The sequence below is a fragment of the Emys orbicularis genome, chromosome 2 (genome assembly GCF_028017835.1).
Source record: "Emys orbicularis isolate rEmyOrb1 chromosome 2, rEmyOrb1.hap1, whole genome shotgun sequence".
In the NCBI taxonomy this organism is placed as follows: Eukaryota; Metazoa; Chordata; order Testudines; family Emydidae; genus Emys; species Emys orbicularis.
In genome coordinates, this window is record NC_088684.1 from 53,970,201 (window position 1) to 53,989,298 (window position 19,098).

At 43.6% G+C, this 19,098-nt stretch overlaps 1 protein-coding gene across 1 annotated transcript in view; it reads right to left on the reverse strand.

Moving 5' to 3' along the window:
* ZC2HC1A (zinc finger C2HC-type containing 1A) overlaps window positions 1–9,932 on the reverse strand; it is a 75,575-nt gene extending 65,643 nt beyond the window's left edge. The window contains exon 1 of the mRNA XM_065399860.1: window positions 9,836–9,932. Within this exon, the coding sequence (XP_065255932.1) occupies window positions 9,836–9,932 (97 nt within the window). The remainder of the gene's footprint in view (window positions 1–9,835) is intronic.
* Window positions 9,933–19,098: the final 9,166 nt, after the last annotated feature.

The following is a 19,098-nucleotide window of genomic DNA, read 5'->3' on the forward strand; positions in this document are numbered from 1 at the left end:
ACTTTTTAAAAAATTAACAATAAGCTAACAAAACCAGATTTGTTCTCAAGAAGACAGCTAATCAGCAAATAGATTCCACAATAATTAACAAAAGCTAGGAAGTTTTAGATTAGCTTTTAAAAACTTATGTCAGCTTTTGTCACTTTAATTAATATATTTTAGCCCTGACCCTCCTACAGCCAGTCTAAGTTCCAAGACTGTTCTTCAGAACCAGCTCAGAAAGTAGTAAAGCAAAAATGGAACTAGATGTCATTTCAAAAGAAAGCCGGAAGTGAATTCCAAGGAAATTAGAAGTCACATAGAGAAGATTTATTTTGCAATTTCACTAAATAAATGTCTTAAGGAGTGTAATCACAATACAAGAAATATGATAAGCCCTTTGAATGTTACGAACATTGCTCTAAGATTCAATCAATATAGTCACATATTCTAAAATACTCTCCAACTTACCCAATCAGCCCCCTGCACTCCTTATCAGAAAATTCCCTGCTTGTTGATTGATTAAAAGCTAGTTTAAACAGGTGCATCTTACAAGTTACAATATTAAGCTTTAGATGACTGTTAGAAGTAGCAAGTTACAAGGATGGGAGAACTATGCCAGAATTTTTACCACAATTTTACATTTAATCCAAGATGGCACCTCCAACACCAGTATATTGCGTCACTAGTTGAGTAATGTCTTAAAAGGGAAAATGCTACCTAATGAAATACCAGTACTTTCTGGCCCACAATTTTCCTTGGAGACTACCCTCCATACAAATGTTGACTAGACCTGATCCTTAAATTGTGAGATCTAATGTCATCACACCCCAAAGAGGTACAGCTTAAGCTGGCACTGTCCTTTCAAGTAAATAACAGCTTTGTTTACCTATGTTTACCCTGCAACTGTTGGAACACAAATACAAGCCATTTTAGTACATGTTTTGAAACAGAAAAAAACAAAGAAAGTATTTGCTTCTTACTGGACTGATTCACTTAAGAGAAATGCACAACAGTGACAAGTCAAGAAGTGACTGAATTTATTTTTCACAGTTCTGGGAAAATTTGTCTTTAAAATTAATTGGGATAAGAAAGTTTACAAGGTCACAACTCAATTTTTTTAAAATATCTAAGCTACCTTTTGGTGTGCTCACATCAACCTAGAGTGTTCATAAAGAAAATAAGCTTCATGCCACAAGAGCAATGTTTTATTTTTCAGGAAACAAGGTATCCAGGGTTGAGAAAAAGGCCTGCTTTGTAAATATGGGATATATAGATTCATAGATTCTAGGACTGGAAGGGAAACTCGAGAGGTCATCGAGTCCAGTCCCCTGCCCGCATGGCAGGACCAAATACTGTCTAGACCATCCCTGATAGACATTTATCTAACCTACTCTTAAATATCTCCAGAGATGGAGATTCCACAACCTCCCTAGGCAATTTATTCCAGTGTTTAACCACCCTGACAGTTAGGAACTTTTTCCTAATGTCCAACCTAGACCTCCCTTGCTGCAGTTTAAGCCCATTGCTTCTTGTTCTATCCTTAGAGGCTAAGGTGAACAAGTTTTCTCCCTCCTCCTTATGACACCGTTTTAGATACCTGAAAACTGCTATCATGTCCCCTCTCAGTCTTCTCTTTTCCAAACTAAACAAACCCAATTCTTTCAGCCTTCCTTCATAGGTCATGTTCTCTAGACCTTTAATCATTCTTGTTGCTCTTCTCTGGACCCTTTCCAATTTCTCCACATCTTTCTTGAAATGCGGTGCCCAGAACTGGACACAATACTCCAGCTGAGGCCTAACCAGAGCAGAGTAGAGCGGAAGAATGACTTCTCGTGTCTTGCTCACAACACACCTGTTAATACATCCCAGAATCATGTTTGCTTTTTTTGCAACAGCATCACACTGTTGACTCATATTTAGCTTGTGATCCACTATAACCCCTAGATCCCTTTCTGCCGTACTCCTTCCTAGACAGTCTCTTCCCATTCTGTATGTGTGAAACTGATTTTTTCTTCCTAAGTGGAGCACTTTGCATTTGTCTTTGTTAAACTTCATCCTGTTTAACTCAGACCATTTCTCCAATTTGTCCAGATCATTTTGAATTATGACCCTGTCCTACAAAGCAGTTGCAATCCCTCCCAGTTTGGTATCATCCGCAAACTTAATAAGCGTACTTTCTATGCCAATATCTAAGTCGTTAATGAAGATATTGAACAGAGCCGGTCCCAAAACAGACCCCTGCGGAACCCCACTTGTTATGCCTTTCCAGCAGGATTGGGAACCATTAATAACAACTCTCTGAGTACGGTTATCCAGCCAGTTATGCACCCACCTTATAGTAGCCCCATCTAAATTGTATTTGCCTAGTTTATCGATAAGAATATCATGTGAGACCGTATCAAATGCCTTACTAAAGTCTAGGTATACCACATCCACAGCTTCTCCCTTATCCACACGACTCGTTATCCTATCGAAGAAAGCTATCAGATTGGTTTGACATGATTTGTTCTTTACAAATCCATGCTGGCTGTTCCCTATCACCTTACCACCTTCCAAGTGTTTGCAGATTTCCTTAATTACTTGCTCCATTATCTTCCCTGGCACAGAAGTTAAACTAACTGGCCTGTAGTTTCCTGGGTTGTTTTTATTTCCCTTTTTATAGATGGGCACTATATATTTGCCCTTTTCCAGTCTTCTGGAATCTCTCCCGTCTCCCATGATTTTCCAAAGATAATAGCTAGAGGCTCAGATACCTCCTCTATTAGCTCCTTGAGTATTCTAGGATGCATTTCATCAGGCCCTGGTGACTTGCAGGCATCTAACTTTTCTAAGTGATTTTTAACTTGTTCTTTTTTTATTTTATCTGCTAAACCTACCCCCTTCCCATTAGCTTTCACTATGTTAGTCATTCCTTCAGACTTCTCGGTGAAGACCGAAACAAAGAAGTCATTAAGCATCTCTGCCATTTCCAAGTTTCCTGTTACTGTTTCTCCCTCTTCACTAAGCAGTGGGCCTACCCTGTCTTTGGTCTTCCTCTTGCTTCTAATGTATTGATAAAAAGTCTTCTTGTTTCCCTTTATTCCCGTAGCTAGTTTGAGCTCATTTTGTGCCTTTGCCTTTCTAATCTTGCCCCTGCATTCCTGTGTTGTTTGCCTATATTCATCCTTTGTAATCTGTCCTAGTTACCATTTTTTATATGACTCCTTTTTATTTTTTAGATCATGCAAGATCTCGTGCTTAAGCCAAGGTGGTCTTTTGCCACATTTTCTATCTTTCCTAACCAGCGGAATAGCTTGCTTTTGGGCCCTTAATAGTGTCCCTTTGAAAAACTGCCAACTCTCCTCAGTTGTTTTTCCCCTCAGCCTTTCAACTCCCAAAATTGATTTCCCATACATGCAATGTGGATAGCCTTGGTAGACTCGTGAATCAACTAGTCAGGATGGAACTGGTGGAATTTTTCTGCCAACACTTTTTTCCACTGAAAAATGCAGTTTTGAGTCAACTGAAACATTTCCCAAATTTGCCAAATGTTTTCAGTAGGGGAAAAAAACAAAAAATTCTGCAAATAAATAAATAAATAATCAGAACTCTTGTTTTGATATTTTCTAAATAAAATGTTTTGATTGTTGTTGTTGTTATTAAACAAAGTTTTTCTTAAAACTTTTCATTTTGAAATTTGGTTCAACTGCATTTAAAACACAAATTAAAAAACTCTAAAATGAAATATTTTGTTCAGACTAAATCATTCTTTTTCCAAGTCACTGAAAAATTCGAAACATTTTTGTTTCAGGTTAACCCCAAACTAGTTTGGATGGAGAGGACAGTAGGCAATGTTCTGCCATGATTAACACTGCATGAAACCCCCAACTGGCTCACAAATTAGGAAGATGCAAATTTGCCATAGGGGTAAGTAAAGACAGAATCTGGCCATAGAAGTATTTGCGAGAAAGGTTTAATGAGTAAGGCTACGATTTTGTCACGGAGGTTGCAGAAGTCACGGAATCATGACCTACAAAAACCTCCGCGATGTCAGATGGCAGGCGACTGGGAGCTGTAGGATGCCCCCCAAGCTCCTGGCGGGGTACCCCTCAACTCCCCGCTGTGGACAGCAGGGGGACTCCCTCTACCCCGGCTGCCGTGGGCGGCGGGGCACCCCCCACAGCTCCCCATCGCTGCACGTGGCATCCTGAAGCTGCCCACCTCCGCGAGCAGCAGGGGTGACCCCGGAGCTCCCAGGAACTCCGGAGCTCCCAGGGGTGACCCTGGAGCTCCCCCTCCCAAATGGCAGCGGCCCCCCACAGCTCCCAGGAACTCCTGGCCACTGCAGGCAGCTGGGGGAGACCCCCTGAGCTCCCAGCCGCCGCAGGGGGGGAACCCCCGGAGCTCCCTGCCGCTGTGGGCAGAAGCAGGGACCCCCGCTGCTCCCACAAACTCCTGGCCACTGTGGGTGGCGGGGGGGACCCCTGCAGTTCTCTGCCACTGTGGGTGATGGGGGACCCCCGCAGTTCTCGGCCGCTGCGGGCACTGGGGGGCTCTAAGCCACGTGGTGGGGGACCCCACAGCTCCTGGCCAGCCTTCGCTGCTCCCACCACAGCGGGGGAAGAGGAACCCTGGAGCTCGGAGACCCACACAGGTGGTGGAGGCCTCTGGAGCTCCCAGCCAGGCCCCCCTCAGCGGCTCCCCATTTTGTCATGGATATTTTTAGTAAAAGTCAGGGACAGGTCACGGGCTTCTGTGAATTTTTCTTTATTGCCCGTGACCTGTCTGTGATTTTTACTAAAAATATCCATGACAAAATCTTAGCCTTATTGAGTTTTTTAGTGCCCAAAAGGGCATCATTTGATAAAGCATAAGAAACCATCTTTTGGTTGTACTCATTTTTCAAACACCAGGATCATATTTAAGAATTACAGCAATACTTTAAGAGTGAACACAACAGACATAATCTTTCAAGGGTCTTAATGAACTTCAGTACCAGAAAAGATAATGAAGCAAATAGTTAAGCAATCAATTTGCAAACACCTAGAAGAAAATAAGGTTATAAGTAACACTCAGCATGGATTTGTCAGTAACAAATCATGTCAAACCAACCTAATAGCTTTCTTTGGCAGGGTAAGAAGCCTTGTGGATATGGGGGAAGGCAGTAGATGTGGTATATCTTGACTTTACTAGGCTTTTACTAAGGCTTTTTATACTGTCTCATATGACCTTCTCATAAACAAGTAAGGGAAATACAACCTAGATGGAGCTATTTTAAATTGGGTGCATAACTGGTTGGAACTCGTTGGAAAACCATTCCCAGAGAGTAGTTATCAGTGGTTCAGTCAAGCTGGAAGGGCATATCGAGTAGGGTCCTGCAGGGATCAATTCTGGGTCCAGTTCTGTTCAATAGCTTCATCAGTGATTTAGATAATGGCATAGAGAGTACACTGAAAGTTTGTGGAGGGATTGCAAGTGCTTTGGAGGATAGGATTAAAATTCAAAATGATATGAACAAACTGGAGAAATGGTCTAAAGTAAATAGGATGAAATTCAATAAGGACAAATGCAAAGTATTCCACATAGGAAGGAACAATCAGTTGCACACATACAAAATGGGAAATGACTGCCCAGGAAGGAGTACTGTGGAAAGGGATCTGGGGAGTCATAGTGGTTCGCAAGCTAAATATGAGTCAACAGTGTAAAACTGTTGAAAAAATGCAAACATCATTCTAGGATGTATTAGCAGGAGTGTCTTAAGCAAGACACAAGAAGTAATTCTTCCATTCTACACTGCGCTGATTCGGCCTCAGCTGGCGTATTGTGTCCATTTCTGGGTGCCATATTTCAGGAAAGATGTGGACAAATTGGAAAGAGTCTAGAGAAGAGCAACAAAAATGATTAAAGATCTAGAAAACATGACTTATGAGAGAAGATTGAAAAACTGGGTTTGTTTAGTCTGGAGAAGAGATGATGGGGAGGAGGGGTGTCATAACAGTTTTCAAGTACATAAAAGGTTGTTACAAGGAGGAGGGAGAAAAAATGTTCTCCTTAACGTCTGAGGATGGGACAAGAAGCAATGGGCTTAAACTGAAGCAGGGGCAGTTTAGGTTTGACTTCCTATCACAGTGGTTAAGCACTGGAATAAATTGCCTAGGGAGGTTGTGGAATCTCTGTCATTGTCTAATCTGCTCTTTAAAATCTCCAAACACGTGTCAAGGCTCGTCTAGATAATATTTAGTCCTGCCTTGAGTGCAGGGGACTAGACTAGAAGACCTCTTGAGGTCCCTTCCAGTCCTATGATTCTATGACAAATCCTGCTCTCTGTATTTATGCAAGTAATCCCAATGAAGTCAGTAGGGCTGCTTGTAGAAGGAGACCAGGATCTCGCTCATGAAGTTTGTAAATGCTACACCGGTAGCCTCGGAAGGATTAGATTTTTATTGGTAAATGTCAGTAAACGTCAATTTCTCTGTACACACACAAACTGATGAAAAATATTTTCAATCGGCAATAACAGCAATTTCAGATAGGCAATGAAAGAAAAATGCTGTTTGATAACAGAGTTTACACTGCATATTTTGACATCTGATGTTGACAATTTGTGTTTTAACAATTATAAAACTAACTTTTTGAATCTCAAAATCTACTCTCATTAAACAATTATTCTCACTCCGCTCCATAATTTCTTGCAAATGTGAAAATTTATTGATAAAAATAGGAAAAAATGCTTTAAAACAAATAGCTATCCATCAATTTTTTAAAAAAAATTCAAATTCTGACAAGCCTATATATAGGGTGGGGTATTCGGTCCAAAAATAATCAAATCAACTGACCAGTCAAATAATGTTAAAAATAGTTAAATATTTTAAAGCACTAATTTATTAGAAGAGTAACAAAAAGAGTAAGACTATATGGTCTCCAATAGGCTTTAGATATATATTTCTGCCTACTTACAAAAAATAAGTTACTTAACTAAGGATGTGTCTACACTACAAGCACTACAGTGGCCAATTGCTGTGCTGCAGCTATGCCGCTGTAGTGTAGAGACTAGCTACAACAACAGAAGGGGTTTTTCCATCACTGTAGTAAATTCACCCTGAGAAGCAAGGTCAATAGAACCATTATTCCTTCGACACAGCAATATCTTCACCAGGCCTTAGGCTGGATTAACAATGTCTGTCAGAGGTGTGAATTTTTCACACCCCTGAGTGACAAAGCTAGGTAAACCTAAATTTTAGGTGTAGACCAGGCCTGAGTTATTATAACACAGAAAAATGTGAAGCACAATGAAATGAAGTTCTAAAAATGAAAGAATGGCATCATGATGGAATCAAAAAGGTAGGCCACTGCCTACGTCTTGTTGGAAAATTTCACAATATTTGACCATGATCAAGTGATAGGCAATCAATTGACTGACTTGCCTAGCTATAAAGATAAAAATTGCTATACAATAAAAATGATTTTAATTGCTTTAGTTCTTTGAAGTAGAAGTGAAAAGAAGAGGAGGTTAGATTGCCCATATCATTCTTATCTTAAATACTCAATTGGTTATGACAAACAAAGTATGAATGCTTTTTTAAATGATCATTTACAGATATTTACACAAAACAGTTCTGGTCATGCTATTTTTAGCAACATTAAAAATTATACACTTTTACCGATGTCAGATACTCTTGCATTAGTGAAATTATTTGCTTACCTCTGTTATCTGTGAAAAGCTACAACCCCACAAAAATATTATTTGCATTAATCTATCCGTAGGAGATAAAAAGGTGCAAATATTCCACAAGGCTTTGGCTTGTCTACACTTACAATGCTGCTACAGAACTGTAATGCTTAGTGGAAATGCTATGTACAAACTTCTCCTATTGAATCATAGAATATCAGGGTTGGAAGGGACCTCAGGAGGTCATCTAGTCCAGTCCTCTGCTCAAAGCAGGACCAATCCCCAACTAAATCATCCCAGCCAGGGCTTCATCAAGCCTGACCTTAAAAGCCTCTAAGGAAGGAGATTCCACCGCCTCCCTAGGTAACCCATTCCAGTGCTTCACCACCGTCCTAGTGAAAAAGTTTTTCCTAATATCCAACCTAAACCTCCCCAACTGCAACTTGAGACCATTACTCCTTGTTCGGTCATCTGGTACCACTGAGAACAGTCTAGATCCATCCTCTTTGGAACCCCCTTTCAGATAGTTGAAAGCAGCTATCAAATCCCCCCTCATTCTTCTCTTCTTCAGACTAAATAAGCCCAGTTCCCTCATCTTCTCCTCATAAATCATGTGCTCCAGCCCCCTAATCATTTTTGATGCCCTCTGCTGGACTCTTTCCAATTTTTCCACATCCTTCTTGTAGTGTGACGCCAAAATTGGACACAGTTCTCCAGATGAGGCCTCACCAATGCTGAATAGAAGGGAATGATCACGTCCCTCGATCTGCTGGCAATGCTCCTACTTGTACAGCCCAAAATGCTGTTAGCCTTCTTGGCAACAAGGGCACATTGTTGACTCATATCCAGCTTCTCGTCCACTGTAATCCCCAGGTCCTTTTCTGCAGAACTGCTGCCTAGCCATTCAGTCCGTAGTCTGTAGCAGTCTTCCCTAGTCTTCCGTTCTAAGTGCAGAACTCTGCACTTGTCCTTGTTGAACCTCATCAGGTTTCTTTTGGCCCAATCCCCTAATTTATCTAGGTCCCTCTGTATCCTATCCCTACCCTCCAGCGTATCTACCACTCCTCCCAATTTAGTGTCATCTGCAAACTTGCTGAGGGTGCAATCCACGCCATCTTCCAGATAATTAATGAAGATATTGAACAAAACCGGCCCCAGGACCGACCCTTGGGGCACTCCGCTTGATACTGGCTGCCAACTAGACATGGAGCCATTGATCACTACCTATTGGTGTAGGTACTTTGCTTTCCCAAGAGGCAGTAACTATAGCGCTAGTGCTGTCTACACCTGGGGGCTAGTTCAGTCTAACTATGTCGCTCAGCAGTGTGGACATAGTTATATCAACATACGTTTGTAGCGTAGACCAGTGCATAATCAACCATTTACAATATCTGAGAAATACTTAGCCACTGTGGCAATCGCGAAGTGAGTGTTTAAAGCTTGTAATACAATCTAGCACAATCCTCTTGTTAAAAAAAGCAGACAGACAAGGATGCTCGCACCACCTAAAACAACGCTGTAGTCATCCCCATCAGCCAGCTGCAGCACATCAGCAAGGTGGAGCCTTATGTTGGGAACTTGAAAGGCTTCAGAGATAATCAGGGGCTTGCTCCACTTTTGAGATTTTGTATGTTTAAACACTAGAGACAAACACTGAGCGCTCAGTTGTGAAGCCAGCACTGGCCCGACAGGGTCACGGGGGGGAGAGACAGCAGGGGTGACCTGGCTACTGAGAAGAGCACTCGCAGCCTGGCTGCCAAACCGCACTCACGGGGGGAAGGTGCCCCCCCGGCGGATGTTAAGTCGCTCAGTGGTAGGAAACCAGGCTGTTCTGCTGTTTATGTCCCTGGGCGCGGACAATCCCCGCTGCGGGCAAAGAGCGCCCCTCGCTGCCCGGCACCGCCCAGGCGCAGGCAGCAGCTCCGGCCCGCCCGCGGGCTCTGCTGTCCCGGAACGAGGAGGGGGCTGACAGGGAGCCCAGCCAGCCCGGGGTGCCAGGCCCCTCATCCCGACTCCGCGGCTCCATGCAGGGGGCGGGGGATGCGGTGCCCAAGGCGGAGCTGAGGTCTCATCTTTCCCCTCCCCCAGGAACCCCGGTCCCTCCGTCCCACCCCCGCGCCCCGCCCAGACCCCCGGACACACACAAAGGCCCGGCCCGGGGTGGGGGCCCGCTGCGGTCTCTGATCCCCGCGCCCCACCCTTCACCTTCCAGCTCCTCCATGGCGCGCTCCCGCGCCGGCTCCGGCTGCCGCTGCTGTAGCAACACGGCCCCACCCCGACCGCTAACATCCCCCGCTCCCATTGGCTTCCCCGGCCGGGCTGGCGGGCGCGGCGCGCAGTGCGGGAGGGAGGGGGAGGCAGAGTCCCCGTCCGTCGGGCCTGGCGCGCTCCCTGCTGATCCCGCTCTCTCCTTAGCCCCCCCCCCACATACCCCTGCTCCTCTGAGCTCTCCCCAAATACCCCCGCCGCCACCCACCCCCCAAACCTCAATCTGCTGCTTCTCTAATCGCTCCCCAAATGCCCCTGGCCTCTAGTCCCCTTCCATCTCCAAGTCCTTCCCAAATCCCCATGCCCCACAATTTCTCTAAATCCCCCTGGTGACCCCCAGTTCTCCCGCATCTCTAATTTCCCCCCAATACCCCAGCATCTCTTAGATCTCCCAAAATACCCCAGCCTCCCCCCCCCCCAATTTTCTTGCAACCAGTCTGTCCCCAAATCCAATTTACCTTCCATGCTCCTGAATCCTCCGACAAATTCCTGTACATCTTTTATTGCGCCCCCAATCTCAGTACGTTGCTACTCTTTCCCATACCTCCCAAGTTCCCTCTGACTGCCAGATGTTGGGACTGGATGATGGGGTGGATCACTTGATAATTGCCCTGTTCTGTTCACTCCCTTTGAAGCATTGGCCACTGTCCGAAGAGAGGCTATTGTGCTAGAGGGACCGTTGGTCTGACCCAGTGTGGCCATCCTTATGCTCTTCTGTCCCCTTGTATCAACTCTCCCTCTACCCTCAAATCCCACTGTATGTCTTATACACTCCATCCCAAATCTCCTTACATCATTTTCCTCCGTCACACAACTGATCTCTCTGCAGCAGCATGTTATCTATTAATTATGATTAATATTCTCGGAGATGCTAAAAATCTAGAGAGAATGTGGGAAGTGCTAACAGCCCACCTGAAGCTGCTGGAAATTCATGGTACCACAGAATCCCCTTTTTTCACTGAGATTTTTCAGTCCTCTCCCTTCTTTATTCGTTTTAGCAATGCTTCTGTTACATTTACAGACATCAGAAAAGTACCTAATGACTGATAATGAATTTCAGTGCACCTGTAGAAGAAGAAGAAGATATAAGTACTGCTAACATAAGAATGGCCATACTGGGTCAGACCAATAGTGCATCTAGACCAGTATTCTTTCTTCTGACAGTGGCCAGAGTCAGATGCTTCAGACAGAATGAACAGAACAGAGAGAGTGTACCGAGTGAACCATCCCCTGTCATCCACACCCAGCGTTTAGCTGACAGAAGTTTAGGGACACCCAGAGTATGGGGTTGTGTCCCTGACTGTCTTGGCTAAACACCGTTGATGCACCTATTCTCCATTAACTTATCTAGTTATTTTTTGAACCCTGTTATAGTCTTGGCCTTCACAACATCCCCTAGCAGTGAGTTCCATAGGTTGACTGTGTACTTCCTTATGTTTGTTTTAAACCTGCTGCCTATTAATTTCATTGGATGAACCCTAGATCTTGTGTTAGGTGAAGGGGTAAATTACACTTCCTTATTCACTTTTTCTACATCATTCAACAGGGCTGTCCCTAGGGGAGTGCTGGGCCTGGGACAAATCAGCCCCCGCCGGGTTGGGGGCCCCGCTCTGCATCGGTGGCTGGGCTGACAGGACGGATCCGGCTTGGTGTTGGGCCGCCTGCTGCTGTTGGCAGTCGCCGGTGTCTACCGCGGGGCTATTGTTGGCCATAGCGCCACAGCAGCTCAGGGCTCCGGCTAGGGCGGGGGACTCGCTGCACTGAAAGGCAGACGGCCGAACCGGATGCTGTCTCCGCTAACTGCCAACAAGATGGCGGGCACTGCGGAAGTGACAGGTTCGTCTTTCGGCAGGGGCGCTGGAACATTTTTAATAGGAGTGCTGAAAGCCAGCCCCCTTACCCCTACCCCTGCCCCTGCCCCCAGTGCTGAGGCCGGGAGCAAAGCCCTGGGCGCGGGGCGGCAGCAGATCCCTAGGTGCGGGGTGGCTTCAGAGCCCCGGTCGTGGGGCCGGCAGCCGGGACCCTGGGCATGGGACAGCAGAGCCCCAGGCGCATGGGGTGGCAGCCAAGACCCCGGTCGTGGGGCAGCAGCAGAGATCCCGGGTGTGGTGTGGCAGGAGAGACCCTGGGCATGGGGCGGCAGTAGTGGCCTGTGTGCGCGGGGCGGCAGCCGAGACTCCAGGTGCAGGGCGGCAGCCGAGACCCTGGGTGTGCAGGGTGGCAGCTGGGACCCTTCCGGGACCGACCGCGCTGGCCAATCGCACCGGCCTGCAGAGCCCCCCAAAGCGCAGGGCCTGGAGTGGTCACCCCAATTTGCCCTACCTAAGGGAGGCTCTGCCATTCATGATTTTATAGATGTTTATAATATCCCCCCTTAGTTGTCTCTTTTCTAAACTGAACATTCCCAGTCTTTTTAATCTTTTCTCACACGGAAGCTATTCCATATCCCTAATAATTTTTGTTGCCCTTCTCTGTACTTTTTCCAAATCTAATACAGTATATCTTTTTTGGAGATGAGGTGACTGGAATTACTCACAGTATTCCAGGTGGGAGCATACCATGGATATTTTATAGTGGTATTATATTTTCTGTCTTATTTTCTATCAATTTCCTAACATTCTGTTTACTTCTTTGATTGCTGCTGCACATTGAGCAGATGTTGTCAGAGAACTATCCACAATGACTCCAAGATCTCTTAAGCGGTAACGGCTAATTTGGACCCAATCATTTTGCATGTATAGTTGGGATTATGTTTTCTAATGTGCATTACTTTGCACTTACATTGAATTTCATCTGCCATTTTGTAGCCTGGTCACCCAGCTGAGATCTACAGAAACCATAGTTGGACATGGGATCCTCTAGTGCCTGCAATAACATTGTGTGCACTAGGGCTGTCAATTGCAATTCTCAGCGATTAAGTCAAAACAAATTAATCGTGATTAATCGCAGTTTTGATCACACCATTAGTACTAATTGTTGTTGTTACCTTTTCTTAAATATTCCATTCTTTCACAGCATCCAAGAAATGCTCTACCTATGTTTCAGCATAATGTGTCTCTCTTCAGTATGTGTTACTGTTAAAGCAAACAACTGCAGTGTCCATGCAGCATCCATCAGGTGTGCCATGACTCCAAGAAAGCTGGGTATGCTATTTCATATGAGTGAGGTCTGCAAAGCATTCTGTGTGCTTGAGTCCTCCTCTTGCTTACTCAGAAGAATAACTTTCTTCGGTAAAGATGTGAAAGTTGGCTCCCTCTATATATTGCTAAAATGCAATGAACACAGTATGGATGAAAACCACCAATGTGCAAAGGTCCCACTCAAGACTTGTGTTTCATTTGGGTACCATTTAAACACTATGTTAAGGTCCTATGGCCAAGTTCTCTGCACACGAGGGAATATCATCCTGTGTAAATTTTATTTTTAAAAATGGAAACTTTTTAATGATCATTAAAATTAAGTCTATAATTACTGATGGTTTCAAAAATGGGAGTTTTGCTATATCAAGAAACAAATATTTTATGAAATAGAGTCCCAGTAAGAGTGGAGTTTTCTTCACTGATCCTAGATTTTTTTATTATTATTATTATTTTTTATACACACAACCATAGCTCCTTCCCTGGAGATTACATTTTGCCATGGTTATGGGGTTAACTGTGCCTCAGTTTCCTTTCTGGTATTCTAAACGCAGCCATCTTAAATGCTCAGTCTCTTGCCCTTATCTGTCTCGGGGTTGAATCTTTTGATTCTTCTACTCTTAGACCAGGACCCTAGTACACTATCCTGTGTACACTTATCACCCTGCAGATCTGACTGGCTTTCAGGCATCTGCATTTCCTTCCTTCGGGAACCTGTGACCAGTGATATAGTGACCAACAGCCTTCTTAAAACAAAGTGTTTTATTTAGCAATTGGAACAAAACATGAGTTTGCTTATAAGAAGGTCCTGTGAGACAGTACCAAAACCCTTACTAAAGTTGAGATATATCACATCTACTGCTTCCCCCCATCCACAAGACGTGTTACCCTGTCAAAGAAAAATAATAGCTTGGTTTGTTATGATTTGCTCTTGACAAATCCATGTTGATTATTACTTATCACCTTATTTTATTCTAGGTGCTTACAAATCAATAATTTGCTTCATTATCTTTCCAGGTACTGAAGTTAAACTGACTGGTTTATAATTCCCTGGGTGTTCTTATTCCCCTTTTTATAGACAGGTACTATATTTGCCCTTTTCCAGTCCTTGGGTAGCTCTCCTGTCCTCCATAAGTCCTCAAAGATAATCGCTAGTGGCTAAGAGATCTCTTCAGTCAGTTCCTTAAGTATTCTAGTTTGTATATTCTCAGGCCTAGCTGACTTGAAGACATCTATCTTGTTTAAGTAATTCTCAACTTCTTTATTTTAGCCTCAGATCTTATCCCATTTAAACTGATGTTCAGTAGATTACTTGTCCAATCATTGCTAACATTTTTGGTGAAAAAACAAACACAGGCATTTAACATTGGCCACTGGTGCATTTTCTGCTATTGTCTTTCCCTCCTCATTGAGTAATGGGCCTGCCCTGTTCTTGGTCTTCCTCTTGCTTCTAATGTATTTGTAACATATTTACTTATTACCCTTTATGTCCCCAGCTTGTTTAATCTCATTTTATGCCTTGGTCTTTCTAATTCTGTCCCTATTTGCTTGCATTGCCTTTTTTAATAATCATCCTTCATAATTTGACCTAGTTTCCACTTTTTGGAAGGGTCTTTTTCGAGGTTTAAATCATTGAAGATCTCTTGGGTAAGCCAGAGTGGTCTCTGACCACACTTCCTATCTTTCCTATGCATTAGGATAGTTTGCCCTTGTGCACTTAATAATGTCTTTAAAAAACTGCCAACTCTCCTGAACTCTATTTTCTGTTAGACTTGTTTGCCATAGGATTTTACCTGCCAGTTCTCTGAGTTTGCTAACATCAGCTTTTCTGAAGTCCATTGTCTAGATTCTGCTGTTTTCCCTCCTACCATTCATTAGAATCATGATCTCTATTATCTCATGATCATTTTCACCCAAGCTGCCTTCCACCTTCAACTTCTCAACCAGTTCCTTCCTATTTGTCAAAATCAAATCTAGAACAGCTTATCCCCAGTCACTTTCTCCACCCTATGTTACTAACAGTTGTCTCCAATGCATTCCAAGAGCTTGTTGGATAGCTTATGCCCTGCTGTATATTTCCCCAACAGATGTCTGGGTAGTTGATGTCCCCCCATCACCTCCAAGTCCTGTGCTTTGCAAGATTTTATTAGTTGTTTTAAAAAAGCCTCATCCACTTCTTCCTGGTTAGGTGGTGTAGTAGACCCCCTACCATGACATCACCCTAGGTTTTTACCCCTTTTATCCTTACCCAGAGATTTTCAACAGGTCTGCCTCCCACTTCTATCTTAACCTCAGTGCAAGTATATCCATCTTTGATGTACAAGGCAACACCTCCTCCCTTTTTCCCTGAGTGTCCTTTTATGTCAATATTCCAGTCATGTGAATTATCCCATCAACTCTCTGTGATGCCAATTATATTCTAATCCTGATTATTCACTAGTATTTCTAGTTCTTTCTGTTTATTCCCCATACTTCTTGCATTAGTATACAGACATTTAATATGTGCATTAGATTGCCCTTCTATATTCCCTTGTGTCTCCTTTGTCCCTGCTGTGATTGCCCATGTTTCCCCCGGCGCGGGACGAGGGATTTGCTGGCCGCCACTTCCTGCAGTGGCGAACTGCGGCCAGTGGGAGCCGTGATCGGCCGAACCTGCGGACGCGGCAAGTAAACAAACCAGCCCAGCCCACCAGGGTGCTTACCCTGGCGAGCCGTGTGCCAAAGGTTGCCGATCCCTGTTCTAGACTTACCTGTGGGCTTTTGCCTCATGCCTCTGTCAAATCTAGTTTAAAGCCCTCCTCACTGGGTTATCCAGTCTGCATCCTAAAATACTCTTTCCCTTCCTTGATAGGTGGCTCCATCTCTGCTCAACAGTCCTTCTTGGAACAGCATCCCATAGTCGAGAAACATCAGAACAGCCATACTGGGACCAACCAAAGGTCGATCTAGCCCAGTATCCTGTCTTCTGACAGTGGCCAATGCCAAGGGCCCCAGAGGGAATGAACAGAACAGGTAATCATCAAGTGATCCATTCCCTGTCGCTCATTCCCAGCTTCGGGCAAACAGAGGTTAGGGACAACATCCCTGCTCATCCTGGCTAATAGCCATTGTTGGACCTATCCTCCATGAATTTATCTATTTCTTTTTCAAACTCTGTTATAGTCTTGGCCTTCACAACATCCTCTGACAAAGAGTTCCACAGGTTGACTGTGAAGAAATATTTCCTTTTGTTTGTTTTAAACCTGCTGCCTATTAATTTCATTTGGTGACCCCTAGTTCTTGTGGTATGAGGAGTAAATAGCACGTCCTTATTTACTTTCTCCATACCAGTCATGATTTTATAGACCTCAGTCATATCCCTCCCTTAGTCGTCTCTTCTCCAAGATGAAAAGTCCCAGTCTTGTTAATCTCTCCTCATATACAGAAGGTGTTCCATTCCCCTAATCATTTTTGTTGCTCTTTTCTGAACCTTTTCCAATTCCAATATATCTTTTTTGATATGGGGCAACCACATCTGCACACAGTATTCAAGATGTGGGCATACCATGGATTTATATAGAGGCAATATGATATTTTCTGTTTTATTATCTATCCCTTTCTTAATGATGCACAACATTGTTCACTTTTTTGACTGCCACTGCACATGGAGTGGATGTTTTCAGAGAACTATCCACAATGACTCCAAGATCACTTTCTTGAGTGGTAACAGCTAATTTAGACCCCCATCATTTTATATGTAAAGCCAAAGCCCTCCTGGAGACACCATCTGCGTAGCCACACATTCACCTGCAGGATGTGTCTGCCTCTGTCTGGGTCCCTATCTTGAACAGAATACCACCATCTGTGCCCCTAACTCCTTCATCCTCACTTCCAGAGCCCTGTAATCACTTCTGATCTGCTCAGGGTCATACCTTGCAGTATCTTTAGTGCCCGCATGGATGAGCGGCACGGGATAGTAGTCAGAGGGCTGGATGATCCTTGGCAATCCTTGCATAATGCCGCAGATATGGGCCCAGGCAGGCAGCATACCTCCTGGGGTGCCATATTGGGCCAGCAGAGGGATGCCTTGTTTCCTCTTGGGAGCAGTGGCCACTATCCTCTCAGCCTTGCGGGTACATGGCTTCTCCTCCTCCATCTTTGGGGGAAGATTCCTCGTCCCTTGGTGCCAGGGCTGCGTACCATTTTTTTTAATCTCTATGGATGGTGAGTTGGGAGCAGGGATGGAGCACTGTTTATGTGAAGGAGTCGTTTCCTTCTCCCCGGTGATGCTACTGCAGTCCTCCCAGCTGGATTCCTTCCTCAGCCGTGGCGATCTCCATATGCATATGTTTCAGTTTTTATTCAGGCAAAGCTCCCACTGAAATCAGTGGGAGTTTTGCCATGACTGAATTGGGCAGGGATGTCAGCAGATGGAAACAGGGATTCCATTTGGGCCTAAGACCTTATTTTTCATTTCTCTTATAGCATTTGATACTTCATTTGGTGTTATAAGCTCCAATACACCAAAGTTCAGCATTTTGAAGTAGCATTGCTCTCTTAGGTTTTCTTCATTTAAAAGCTGTTCAAAATACCTTTTCCATTGATCCTTTATGTGATTATCAGTCAATACCATAAAAGTTTCCTCTTTGATGAACCTCACTTCCTTTATGTCTTTAGTACTTCTGTCCTGTGTTTTCACCAGTCTATACACTTCTTTTGCTCCTTCCTTTTTTACAAGTCTTATGGTAAGCTCCTTGAGCTCTTCGCTTTCACTTTTGCAACTACATTCCAGGCCAATTTCTTCACATCCTTGTATTCCTCTGGGCCTCATTTGCTCTTACTCCTTTGCCAGAGTTTTTTCTCTGATCTTTTGTCACTTCCTGTACTTCTTTGTTCCACCACCAAGTTTCTTTTTGAATAAAAAGTTTTCCCATTTGATTCACCCACAACTTGTTTAGAACTCTCCAATATATTTGTCACCATAAAATCCCAACATTTATTCACTCCTTCTGCATGAGGTGCCGACCTCATTCTTTCATAATCAACTCCCTTCTCAGCCTTACCCTGTAGGTTTTGCCTCCTTATCTTTGGTGTGTTACCCCTTTTTGATTTTCTTTGTACCTTTATTTTATAAAACATATCTAAGACGAGTGATCTACGTTGACTAGTAAGACTCTCTCCCACAACCACTTTGCAAAATTAATAATAACTGTACTGAATAAATACTATGCTTTTTGTTTGGATAATAATGTGGCCATATTATATTTTATGTCTCTTTTAAAGGCCAGGCGTCTATTTTGTTCTCTCCAAAGGATATGATATTAAATGATAACCTTTCAGGCAAACACAGTAAAATGAGTAGTGCATAATACACATTTTAATTTGTCTGTGTATGCATATCTCCTGCTATATGCCTCTTGTCTCTCTCCCTTACCCTCCCATGTATTTTCACTTCTCTTTTCAACTAGAGCTTCATGTTCATTTGGCTACAGCAATAAGACCTCAAACAATTTTTACACAATGCCAAGTGCAGTAAGTAAAAATGCGGAAAAGTAATATAGAGGTCATGCTTTAGTAATACTGCACAAAGAAATGGTGTTTTGCTGACATGTGTTGCTGTTTCCCCCCCCCCCCCCCCCCATTGCTTTCTCTACTTGTTTCTCTTTAAATAGTTATGATTTGGAGAACTGATACTTTGAAAGGTCTACTTAAAATTGGGGGCAGGAGTAGGACTAGAGAAGGAAATGACATCTGTCCTGTAGCACCAGAGTAGCATTGCAGAGTGCAATACCTATAGAGAGAAACAGAAATAATTTGATATCTGCTATAAAGGTATATAAAAAATTTCCATTACATTATTTTTGGTGCTTCAGTCCAAGCCTGAGATATTATTATTGTTTATCTTAAACTGTTTTAGTTGCATTTTAAAAGTAGGATAGTACAATTTGTGGTAAGTAGATACAAAATTTTAGATCTAGGGAGATGAAGAAGCATCTTGTTTAGAAACCGCTCTAACTTCCCTTAGACTTCAATGGCCACGTCACAAACTTGTGTCATTCTTGACTCTCTTACCATACACTTCCA